Consider the following 13,300-nt stretch of genomic DNA (forward strand, 5'->3'; position numbering starts at 1 on the left):
CTTCAACTGTAGATAATAGTCTCCTGTGACAAACGCCCCCCCCCAACCCCCTTCAGCAATAGTGCTACTCGTATGCTCACATTTGCAGCCAAATTTCTTTTAACAGTTGTCAGCATATGCCACCTCTAGTTTCTAACCTCCCATTCACATCTTCTGATCTGGCTTCTGCACCTACCATTTCACCAAAACTATTTTTGTCAGTGATAACTCTGTCACTTAATCTAATGAACATCTGATTAAACCTCTCAGTAGCTATCAATACAGCTGACCACTCCCCCATTCTTGAACCTGCCTTTTTCTTAGTTTCTCTGATGTCAAAAATGCTCTTGGATTTTCTCCAACTTCATTTATCAATCCATTTCACTCTTTTTTTTTTTTTAGTGTGGAATATATTTTAACACATTCTTAGAAATAAAGAATTATAGAGGAAAGTGGTTATCACAAGGAAATCAAAACCCTAGAATAATTTCACTCTCTTTTATTGCCTCCTCTCCATCCTGCTAACATCTAAACATAAGAATTTGTCAGAGAGAGGCCGCGACAGTAAGAGGCCCGCGCACAGCGATGAAGAGTGGCCACCACTCGCCGCAACTAGAGAAAGCCCTCGAACAGAAACGAAGACCCAACACAGCTAAAAATAAATTAAAAAAAAAAAAGTGTTACTCTTTAAAAAAAAAAAAAAAAAAAAAGAATTTGTCAGAGCTTGGTCCTAAGTTCTCTTTTATCTCTCTACACTGTTTATCCAGGTGAGTTCATTGATTTCCTTGGCTTCAAATACAATCTATAGGCCAATGGCTCCTAAACTTACTGCTTTAGTTCAGAGCTCTTTTCTGAAATATATACTTTTATATCAAGTGTATCCTTGACTTATTCACTTTGATGTCTCAAAGAGGTCTGAAACCTCTCATGTTTAAAACTAACCTAGAAGGACTCACTCTATGTGCTTTTGAGACTTAATATAAAGCAACCAAGTCAGTGGAGGATTAGCAAAAAATAGATATATAGATCAACGGACCCATACATATTTGGCCAATTGACTTTTTTTTTAAGATTTTTCTTATGTGGACCATTTTTAAAGTATTTATTGAATTTGTTACAATATTGCTTCTGTTTTATGTTTTGGTTATTTGGCTGTGAGGCAATTGGGATGTTAGCTCCCCGACCAGGGATCGAACCTGCACCCCTGGAAGGCGATGTCTCAACCACTGGACCACCAGGGAAGTCCCGGCCAATTGACTTTTGAGAAAAATATCAAAACAATTCAATGGTGAAAGAATAATCTTTTCAACAAATGATGTTGAAACAATTGGCCATCCATACACGAAAAAAGATGAACTTCAACCCATACCTCACACCATATGCAAAAAATAACTCAAAATAAATCAAAGACATAAAAGTAAAGCCTGAAATTATAAAACTTCTAGAAGAAAAACAAAGGAGAAAACCTTTGTTACTTGGGTTAATCCAACATTTCTTAGCTAGAACACAGAAAGCACAAATGATAAGAGGTAAAAATTGATAAACTGAATTTATCAAAATTAAATACTTCTGCTCTTTTAAAAACACCATCAGAAAAATGAAAATCCAAAGAATGAATTAAAATATTTGCAAAACACATATTTGACAAAGGGCTAGTATCCAAAATATATTAAGAACTCTCACAGATCAATAACAAGAAAACAAACAGCCATTAAAAAAAAAAACAAAAAAGAAGCAAACGAAGTGAACAGATATTTCACCAAAGTGAACACACAGCTGGCAGATAAATACATGAAAACATACTCAATGTCTTTGGTCATTAGAGGAATTCAAATTAAAATCATAATGAGATGCTATTAATACTTATTAGGATGGCTAAAACAGTTTTTAAAAATCTGACATTACGAAGTTCTGACAAGGATGGAGGATAACAGGAGCTCTTATACACTGCTGGCAGAAATGCAAAAGGGTACAAGCACTTTGGAAAACAGTGTGGCAGTTTCTTATAAACTTACCATACAACCCATCTTCCCACTCCTAGGCATTGACCCAAGTGAAATGAAACATGTCCATACAAGAACGTGTATGCAAATGTTTATAGCAGCTTTTTTCAAAATTGTCAAAAACTAGAAGCAATCTAAATGCCCTTCTACTAGGGAGTGAATAAACTGTGTTACATCTATACACGGAATACTACTCAGCAATAAAAAGGTATGATTTACTGGTGAGTGCAGTCACACTGATGAATCTCAAATGCATTATGCTAAACTGGAGAAACCAGCCTCAAAAGATTACATATTGTATAATTTAATTAATATGACATTCTGAAAAGATGAAACTAAAGGGACAGAAAACAGATCAGTAGTTGCCAGGGGTGGGGGGAGAGTGAGGAAATTAACTACCAAGGGCATTGGGGGATTTTTTGAGATAATTGTGGTGAATGGTTTCACGACTATCTATTACTCAAAAACAGTGAATTTACGGTATATAAATTATACCTCTGTAAACCCAACTTAAAAAAAATGGTATAACAATCTCCCCACATACATGCTTCTTCCCCAAGTTTTCCCATCTTAAAAAACGGCATCACTCTCCACCCATCTTCTAAAGCCAGAAATCTGGCAATGATTCTGTTTTTTTTTTTTTTTTTCTTTCCCCCCACACACACACCTGGCAATGATTCTTGAAACTTCCTTTTCTGTCACCCAGCCCCACCCCCACCTATATCAAATCCATCTCCAAGTCCCACCAATTCTGCTTCTAAAACATATTGCAAACCCATTTTCTAATTTTCCTATCCAAGCTTTCCCCTTAGTGCAAATCATCATCCCCCTCACCTACACTATTGCAAGAGTTTCCCTGCTGGTCTCCCTGCTTCCATTCTTGGCCTTCTCCAACCCAGCTTATGAATGACCCCATATTGATGATTTTAAGTGAAAGTTAAACCGTGTCATTGCCTTGCTTTAAACTTTTCAGTGGCTCCATTTCTAAACCCCATACTCGGCCCCCATCAGGCCATATATGATCTGACACATCCAATGTCATTTGGCGGCACTCCCCTCTACCCTCTTGTCCCTCCCACCACCACCCCCGCCATGATACTCTGGCCATACTGGCCTTCTTCCATGTGTTGGATATTCCAAGTTTTTTGCTCCCCTAGCAACTTTGCACATGCTATTCCCTAGCCCTAGACTTTTCTTCTTTGCTCTTGTTTTTAATGGCCAGCTCCTTCTCATTATAAAGTTTCAGCTTAAATATCGTATCTTTAGAGAAGTTTTATACATTTTATAATAGTTTACTCCTGACATTCTCTTTCATAGCACCTTATTTTTCTCCTTTCCCAATTTACAGTTATGTATTTATAATTTATTTCATCAATATTCATCTCCCTTACTAGAATATAAGCTCCTAGAGGGCAGAAACTATTTTCTCTTTTTACTTTCTTAGCACATTACCTGACATCATAGAAGCTAATAACTATTTGCTAAATAAATGTGTAAATTAACGAGACTCCTACAATTAAAACAGTAATAAGAATTCAATGTGATCATCACTGAATGACCGGGGCCAACATAACTATCTCTCTACATATTTTTAGGGCCCCCTGAATTAGGCTTAATGAATAGAGATACGTACTACATTGCCGGAGGTAGGTAAGGGTCACCAATTTTCAAAACCATGACTGGGCAAGTAGATGACAATGTCAGCCACCCAGAAAGGCTTACCTCTCCAAACCAATTGCTTGGCACAGAGGATGGAGCTTGGAGTTCTACAGAAGTGTAAAGCCGTGTGTCCACTTAAGGAGTAGCAATTGAGCTTTGCTCCACGGTCACAGAGAATCTTAACACAATCCAAGTTGGCCATTTCACAAGCCACATGAAGAGGGGTTTTCCCATTAGGTCTACAGTTGATTGTAGCATTGTGGTCCAGTAGCACCAGAAGACATTCCACGTGACCAAACAAGACAGAAAGATGCAGGCCGGTGGCCCAGGAAGACTTTAATTTGTAACTAGGCAACCAATAACCTGAAAAAAGAAAGGGAGAGAAAGTTTAACTTCTTGGCCTAGGATTTCTCCCTGTGAGAATTAGTGAGGATTTTTACAAAGTATTTTACTTTCGTCACATTTATAAAATTGGGGGGATGATTTGGAAGTTGTAAACTAGTGGCTGATGGACCTGCAAATGTTTAGTTTAGTAGTGTATTTGGATTACTTAAATGGGACAGGGGCTCTCTACTATTCCCTATTATCTTGGTCCTTCATTTACTTTACCTTCCTGGCTGTCCAAGGCATTTGTGTTTGAGACCTTCATTTATGTGATTGCATTTTATTTTACGTGATGATTTATATGACATTCTTATTAAAGAATTTTTTTTAACTCCCAATCATTGCCTTGAATGATTCCAAAGCTGTTACTTACAAGCTTATAATTTTCATTCCATCACAGTTCTTTTTCCCTCTAGTTGTTGCTATTGTCAAGCTAAGGTATGAATGTATTTGATGTCTTTAGAAAATTTGTCACACCAAGATTTTATTTGCCTGTCTATCAGTTTATACAACACCTCTTTCCGAAGAAGAATTAAGAAGAATTTATAGCAGCTTACAAATTTTACACAAGATTTTTTTTAATGATATAGAAAATAAGGGCAAAGGAAAAAATAAGGAAGGAAAATAAAAAGAGGTCCAGGTTCAGATAGGTACCCAAAATATAAACTGTGTTCTATATATGCTAGAACCACACTGTAAATTTGCCTTTGAACTTCCCAGCAGCCAAAATAAACAGGAAAACATGATGTGTTGCACAATTAACTATGCCCAAAAGCTCTACACAAATTAATTGGTCAGGAGAAGCAGAGTTGTTCCTAGAACTGAGATCTTATATAAAATTTTCCCATTAGTTGTTGGAAATCTCTCTCTCTCTCTCTCTCCCCCACCCTCCCTCCCTCTCACCCTCTCTCTTTCTCTTTCCTTTTTCCCTCCTACCTCTGACTTCTAAACACTGAACTAGTCCTTTTTTCCCAAGTGTCCAATGATTGCCATTTTGACAAGCTATAGCAAAGATAACTTTATAAATCTTTTTTTCAATGTCAATACCCAGATCCACGGCATTAAGCTCACTATGAGTGGAGAATGGAAAATAGGTACAGAAAGATGAAATATTTAATGGCAAGATGAAGATGTAGACATAGCTCAACAGCTTAGAAGAGACTCTAGGGTGGAAACAACAAAATAAATTTTAACACGGATAAATCAGAAGTTTGTTTTTACAATAGGTTGTAAAACTTCCACTATGCGAGTACAAGGTAAGCAGATTATGAGTTTTTTTTTGGAAAGATCGTCTTTATTTATTTATTTATTTATTTATTTAATATTTTGGCCGCACCACGTGGGATATGGGATCTTCTTTCCCTAGCCAGGGATTGAACACACGTCCCCTGCATTGGAAGTGCGGAGTCTTAAACACTGAACCACCGGGGAAGTCCCAGCAGATTATGATTTAATGGTAATTTATTTGAGGAAAAACCTAAGTATCTGAGTTGACAATAATCTAGAAATGAGCCAACAGTAAGATGAAGCTGCCTAAATGCTGATACAATCTTTAGCTACATTAATAGGGTATAGCGCCCAGAACAAGAGAAGTAAAAGTTGTATTCTTCACTGATTAGATGAGGTCAGAAAAATCTAAAATATTGTGAATACTTCTGGCAACAAAAATGAGCATCTGGAGGGCACTCAGAGGATGATGACCACGTTAAAGGTGGGCCTGGTGATCGGGTATTAAAAGTCTCTCATTTAAGTGAAAAGAACTACCTATGCACCACTCCCGGGTATTTATCCTACAAGTACATTCACTCATGTGTGAAATGCCATATAAGGGCCACTGTATTACACAACTCCCAGGAGCACTACTTGCATTGAACTCTTTATGAAGAGTATGAAGTTCCCGGGAGTTATAAATCCTGGTAACCTGGCCCAGGACAACAACATGCACTGCACTACAGCATTGTTCTTAATGGTTAGTGATTGGAAACAACCTCAATCTTCATCAATAGGAGACTGTTTAAATAAAGTATGTACATCCGTACAGTGGAACACTATACAGCCATTACAAAGAAGGGGGCGGTTCTGTGTATACTGATATGGAAAAAATCTCAAGATACATTATTGAGTGAGAGACGCAGGGAGCCGAAGAGTGTGCATAAAGGCTAACATGTAAGAAAATATTTATAAACACCTAACACAAGAAACCGGTTGCACTGGTGGGGACTGGGGGACAAGAATATAGATTTACTTATCCTTCAATGCTCCCCTTGAGCTTTTAAATTTAGTACGTTGTGCATGTATTACTATTTATAAAAATAAATAAAATTAAAATAAACTGTTGTGCTCCTGTCCAGGGGGAAAAATAACTTAGTTTAAAGAGGTCATTTAGGGCTTCCCTGGTGGTGCAGTGGTTGAGAATCTGTCTGCCAGCGCAGGGGACACAGGTTCGAGCCCTGGTCTGGGAAGACGCCACATGCTGCGGAGCAACTAAGCTCATGCGTCACAACTACTGAGCCTGCACTCTAGAGCCCACAAGCCACAACTACTGAAGCCCGCGCGTCTAGAGCTGTGCTCCGCAACAAGAGAAGCCACTGCAATGAGAAACCCGTGCACTGCCAACGAAAAGTAGCCCCCACTCGCCACAATTAGAGAAAGCCCATGCACAGCAGCGAAGACCCAACGCAGCCAAAAATAAATAAATTTATATTTTTTAAAAAAAGAGGTTATTTATAGGGTTATGCACAATGCTGATTAATCCTGAGGGAATGAATGCTCCCAACCAGAAGTTTGTTTTTCTATGGCCCACCCTCCAACCTAGACAGACAGAAAGACAGACAGACAGACAGACACACACACACACACACTCACACACACTTTAATCTCTTTTCATCTCACTCAGAATTCTAGGGCCATTTTGCTTTCTTGTCCTCCCAACTCTCCCCTTATCCAAAGTTGTTCTTTAAAAAGAAATCCAAAGTTAATTTACACTAAGGTCTAATAGACTGAGGATTGTTTAAAGTGTGACCCTCTTAGGATTATCTGAATTTATGTAGGAATCTGTATTCATACAATAGAATTAAGTTCTAAGATACTAATTCCAGATTTCAGACACTGAAAAGGGAAGGTATTTGGTGATATGGATTTTCCCTGGTAGAGACAAATAGTTTCACAGACAGTCTGGACTGGGGAGGATCAACCCTGTGCCTGTGTGTGTGTGCGTGTGTGTGTGTGTGTGAGTGTGTGTGTGTGTAAATAGATATGCACACACATTTGTATATATCCATATATACATTTCCATTTAGCTGTGCACATTGAATCTGTGTTCCAAGCATAGTTTTTAAGCTATATGGTATGCAACCTGCTTTTGATAAGGAATGAATCACTTAATACCAATACTTAGTCATCTTAATACTCAAATTTCCTCTACAAGCAATTTGCAAAGACAGCCTCTTCTAACTCTCTTGCAAAGAAGCTGGTTCCAGATCTGAAAACTGGAGTGTGTTTTGCTTGCCAATTAACAGCAAAGATTAGGCAGCTCTATGCAGCAACTGATTGGAAACTCAAGTCTGCTTCTGCAGTGGTAAGAAAAATGATCTCAGAAAGGAAGCAGCAGAGAGCTGATTAAGAAAACACCATTTTGATGTAAAATCAAAGAAACACAGAATGTTAGCGCTGGAGGGAAGATTATCCAGTCCAAGCCTTTCATTTTCCAGATGAGAAAACTGCCACTTTGTCAGCCTGCTAGAGCCATAAGTCGTCTGCCTCAGTCCAAGCTAATGGACTCAGAATATCTGCAATGCAGGGTTTCCATCTGTCTTTGTCTTTGTGGAAGTAGAATAGGTTTAGCGCCAAGCCTGCTTCACAAATCACAAGGAAAGAAAGAAGATCCCGAATTCATCTATATGTCACATCTCTGATATGGAGATACATTTGCTGGTTGATTTTATTTTCTTCCTCCTAAATTCCCAGTAGCACCTAGAGAATCTATCTTGCCTGTTTATTACATGAATCAGTCATCCTTGACCTCTCAATCAGTTTCATCTGAGTGTCCTATAATCATAATCATTAACCAGTAAATTGGGCTCAGAGAGGGCCAGGTGTTGGAATTCAGCCAACCTCATAAATGGAACTGTGCCTACAGCTCACCTCTCCTAGAAAGGAATGTGGGTGGTAGGAATTAGATGGGTGGGTGGCAACAAGACCCCTTAGCTGGTGCCCCTAGGGAGCTGAGTGGAGAGGCAGGAAGAGAATAGATAGTCAGATACAGATCAGGGTCTGTCGCAATGTATCTTGAAGCTGCATTGCAGAACTTTGGTGGGGGGTAGTGGGGAGGAGTTTCTGGATAATTCAAGCCCTTGCAAAGCAGGAAAGCCCACTGCAGAGACAGAAGCAGTCCACAGCAAACAGGCCACACACATACAATCACCACCTTTAAATGACGATACGGCCACAGGTCACCGTGTACCAAGTGTGGAAACAAGCAGGAGTGTCCTTTCCACCACACCTACCCTCACTGATGACCAAACCTGAGGTAATGCCATCGCCAGAAACCACAGTGATGCAGCACCCATTAACACACTTGTGTCGATGCTAGTATGTCAAGAGATCAAAATGTGTCCTGCAAAATGTAACCCCCAATGGTCACAGCATGACAGAAATACAGTTAACTAATCAGGCAGATTCATTTTGTACACTCTCCCTTCTTTCCACAGCAATATTGTCCCAGGGCTTCAGAACTCAAAATGTGATTTATTCTTAGCATTTGTCTTTCAAAGGGCCCCCCTCTGCTCACTTCTGCAGAGTCCAGGATGCCCTTTGACTGTGTGCTCAGATTGCACAAAGGACTGTGGGGAGGGAGTAAAACCCAGGAACAAAGCCCTTGATGGGGCCAGAGGTGAGGAAGGCACTGCTTCCCCTAATGTAAACTACTTGGTTCTCACCCCAGGTCTGCAGTCTGTGGGCAGTGATGCCTTCTGCTTGAGCTCTGCTTGAGCAATGAGCTTAACTGAGAAGAAAATACAGATTCTTTCTCCTAGGAAAAAATCCCAGAGAGAACTCTCAAATATAGGCCACACCCATGTGGATTTATAGTATCTACCATTACTTTTTACCTTCCCCAGACCATGACACTTAATCTGTTTATATAATTTCCCCTTCAAAACATTGAAGATTATCAGCATGCAGGAGATCTAGAGGGGGTCTTGACAAAGCCTCCACTTTACAAATGAGGATAAATATCCTGTAGAGATTAAGTAGCAGGAAGTGCCCATGTTTGTATACCTCGTCTCCCCCAAATCTCTAAATAGCCATCAATGATCTGAAAGCTACATGCAGTCCACCTCCAAACCAATATCAATTCTCAGCAAAGTTCTAAAGGAATTTAGGAGTTATGCCCCTACACAAATACACAGACCAATCCTTTGTGCGTGTGTGTGTGTGTGTGTGTGTGTGTGTGTGTTTAATTTAAATCTGAATCCAGAGATATGCCTGAGTCACTGAGTAGAAAACCCCCGGCTCAGGAAATATAGTAAGGAGCGAAGTGTTTGGGCCATCTTTTGGAAGAAGGGTTGATTCTGCTCCAGTGTTTGGGGGGATATACACATCTCTGGTAAACCTTCAGCTAAGCTAGGCTCTGCCACAGTTATCTGCTGTAATGTTACCTGAGTCCAAAGAACCCCACACACAAGAAGCCTCTGTTATTACAGACAAAGGTTACACACACTGCTCATGGCTGGATAAGCAGACATTTGCTCTGCTGTGTCCACGTATTTACACAGTCCTGAAGGATTACAGGCTGGAGCACAATTCTTGCCTATTTTTTAATAGTTAATATTTTCAGGATAAATCTCAGAGTTTCCCCAGGAGAGAAAAAGAAATAAGCTTGAAATGTAAAATTTAAAAGAAAAAAATTTGAACACCTAGGAAAGGAAAAGAACCCTGGGATGGCAATAGGAAAGTAGGAGAGTGAATTTCTGGCAAAGAGGAAAATTAGGTGATAAGAAGATGACTCATTAAGAGAGTGAAAATAAGAGCTTTCAACATATTTGGAAGGCAGTTGCTACTTAGTAAAGTAGATAGAGTACCTGCCAGAAAGTTTTCCAGTGAAATCATTCATTGGTTATTTTAATTAAAAATATGACTATCAACCAAAGAACCTGCGGCTGTGGGCCATAAACGAAGTACTTACAGTGCATTATGCTGATTAATAAAAGGACTCTGATTAACCTTGCTGACTAGGGAATTCCATACCAAAGAGATAAGTATGATATTCTGCCTGTAACATTAATGAGCCAAGGCTCATGCATCTGAAGGAGAATCAAATGTGTGGTTGAAAAACCTTTGGAAACAGCTTTATGGATATTCACGTTTCCTGTATGGAGACCGCCTAGTGAGAACCAATATGAATAGCTTCGCGTTTTCTTAGAGACCCACTTTCACTATAAATACTGTGCCGCGTTTTCTTAGAGACCCACTTTCACTATAAATACTGTGCGCTTGGCTCATAACAAACTTTATATCATTGACATCCCTTGACTATTCAACTGCTAATTGCATTTGGCAGTTAAAAGTTGTTCGTGTATTTAACTTTTCTTCACTTCATTCCCATTTTAAAGTGGTCAGCTGGTAGATGAAATTTTGCTTACTTGTTTTTACTTTTCAGACCCATGTATCTGCCATTCTCTAGGAGATAATGCAAATGCCAACCGGAATGTTTCTTTTTTTAAAGAATGGCTTTCTTTTTTTTTTAATTTTATTTTATTATTATTTGGCTGCGTCGGGTCTTAGTTGCAGCACGTGGGCTTCTCTCTAGTTGTGGCTCGAGGGCTCTATAGTGCGCGGGTTTCATTCCCCACGGCATGTGGGATCTTAGTTCCCCCACCAGGGATCAAACCTGCGTCCCCTGCATTGGAGGGTGGATTCTTAACCACTGGACCACCAGGGAAGTCCCAACCAGAATGTTTTTAATGTTTGCTTTACAAAGTGTGAGAGAAATATTTTTAATTGATAAAACATAATTTTATCTGAAGATTTGATTATGAAGTTTAAAATAACTTGAAAAAATAGAATGACGTGTCTCAAACTTTAAGAATCATTATTAGGTGCTGGGGCTAGGCAGGGCCTGCCATCTGAACCTGGATGCTGGCTTCTAAATCTGTTCTTTGTCTCACAGGTGAGAGAAGTTACTCAATGAGATGGGGAAGCAGAAGTGAATTTCCAGACACTTTGTTCTACCTTCCTCACAAAGTCCATATTTTATATTTGCTTTGGAGGTCAACTTTTGATTATTAGTGTACCATTTAGATTGTGGATTGGGGGTTGCAATGTTTAGATTCCAAGTTGATTTCTTCACCAACAGACTTCTGAGCTGCCTTTACAAAAAGTATAAACTTGCATTCATACTGGCTTAAACATACCATAATTAGGGGAGAAAATGTGGTCACTTTTAAAAATCCTATGTAAAATCCTATGTCCTAAAAGAAACAAAAATTATTTGGGATTAAACGTACCACTGTTGATCTTCCACAGGACAATCAAATGTTGAATATAGATTACATTACTAATTACACAAGCAAATTTAAAGGTAGCATAGTATGTTCTAGATTTTACACAATGTCTTGCTTAGTAAGCCAAAAATTACTAAAACCTGAAGATTCCCACACTTTAAAAGTAAATAGGTGGGCTTCCCTGGTGGCGCAGTGGTTGAGAGTCTGCCTGCCAATGCAGGGGACACGGGTTCGAGCCCTGGTCTGGGAAGATCCCACATGCCGCGGAGCAACTAGGCCCGTGAGCCACAATTACTGAGCCTGCGCATCTGGAGCCTGTGGTCCGCAACAAGAGAGGCCGCGATAGTGAGAGGCCCACGTACCGCGATGAAGAGTGGCCCCCACTTGCCGCAACTGGAGAAAGCCCTCACACAGAAATGAAAGACCCAACACAGCCATAAATAAATAAATAAATAAATAAATAAATAAATAAAAGTAAATAGGTAATGTTCTATTTCTTCTTCTGGATGCTGGTTGCATATGTTTGTTTATTTTGTGAAAATTAATCAAGCTTCACACTTATGATTTGTGCACTTTTCTGTTGTAGAGCTTTTTAAAAGTGCTTAAAAAAATCAAAAACTAATGCATAGCAATTCAACAGCATTCAACATCCAAAAAGTCTGCTGTGATTTAATAAAGTCTCACAAAGTTTAATCTAGTCACATACACCTCAAGGCCACAAAGAGTCTCATTCCTTAGAATTATTCAGAAAGGAACTAACTAATTCTAACTAACTAACGAACAAATGACCAGTGTAGCCTGCTCAGCTCTACACTAGTCCCCGGGAATTCCTCTGTGACTTAGAAATTGATATAACCACTTAGGTCTACTTTGCTTGGCTAGCAACTAGGATTCTATGCATCACTTCCATTCCTGACTAAAATAAAAAGTTTGATAATTAGGCTGGAAGCCATGTGAAAATATCTGAAGAAACTGAAGAAAATGAGGCTTCAATCTGGGATTACGATTAAAGAGACAGATTCTTATACCCATATTCATATTAAACAGAGAGTAAGTGTATTTCTTTCTATACACACACGTGTACGTGCACACACACACATGCACACACACACACACACACACACACACACGATTTCCTGCATAAACCCTGACGATATGGCCACAAATCCTATCATTTCTTGCATTCATCCACCTGGCATGCATAAGAATGTTACTGTTCTCTTTTTTTTTTCCCCCCAAATCCAGAGAGTGTAATTTGCTTTCTCCCTAATTGAAAGTCCCATCCCACAGTCCTATGAAAACACTCATTTGCATGAATGAAAATTTAGCTCTATGAAGACCATAGGGAGTCAGCTCATATTGACAGAAAGATTTTAAAATGCATTTTTTTCTCGTTCAGGGATGATAACACCATTGGAAGCAAAGAAACAGCACCCTTCTTCTCCAGAAACTGCCACTAAAACTTCCTTTCTCACAACCTCCGAACCTTCGCATGATCTATGCAATTTGGCATGCTCAGATGAGAAAAGGCAGTCTTCACAACTCAGGGTCAAATAAATTACCTGCTGACTTGGACATAAGTTATTTTAAGCTAGGCACGAATATAAGTTTTAAAAAATACCTTAAAAATGTATTTAGCATTCAGGCAGTCTTTCACTGAACAAATCCATAAGATGAAAGTAATCTGATCATATAGTATACATTCTTTCTTAACAGAATCTCCATCAACCACTTTTTAAAAAACAGACCTCTTCTTTGTTTTCCAATCAAGAT

General features: G+C 39.1%; 1 protein-coding gene across 5 annotated transcripts in view; it reads right to left on the bottom strand.

The window, feature by feature from the left end:
• Positions 1-13,300, bottom strand: part of ASB4 (ankyrin repeat and SOCS box containing 4) — a 151,780-nt gene that overhangs the window by 75,338 nt on the left and 63,142 nt on the right. For all 5 annotated transcript variants that reach the window (XM_082472016.1, XM_082472013.1, XM_082472014.1 and 2 more), the window contains one exon: positions 3,705-4,004. In XM_082472016.1, the coding sequence (XP_082328142.1) occupies positions 3,705-4,004 (300 nt within the window). The remainder of the gene's footprint in view (positions 1-3,704; positions 4,005-13,300) is intronic.

The sequence above is a fragment of the Balaenoptera physalus genome (genome assembly GCF_965194825.1).
Source record: "Balaenoptera physalus genome assembly, chromosome: 8".
In the NCBI taxonomy this organism is placed as follows: Eukaryota; Metazoa; Chordata; class Mammalia; order Artiodactyla; family Balaenopteridae; genus Balaenoptera; species Balaenoptera physalus.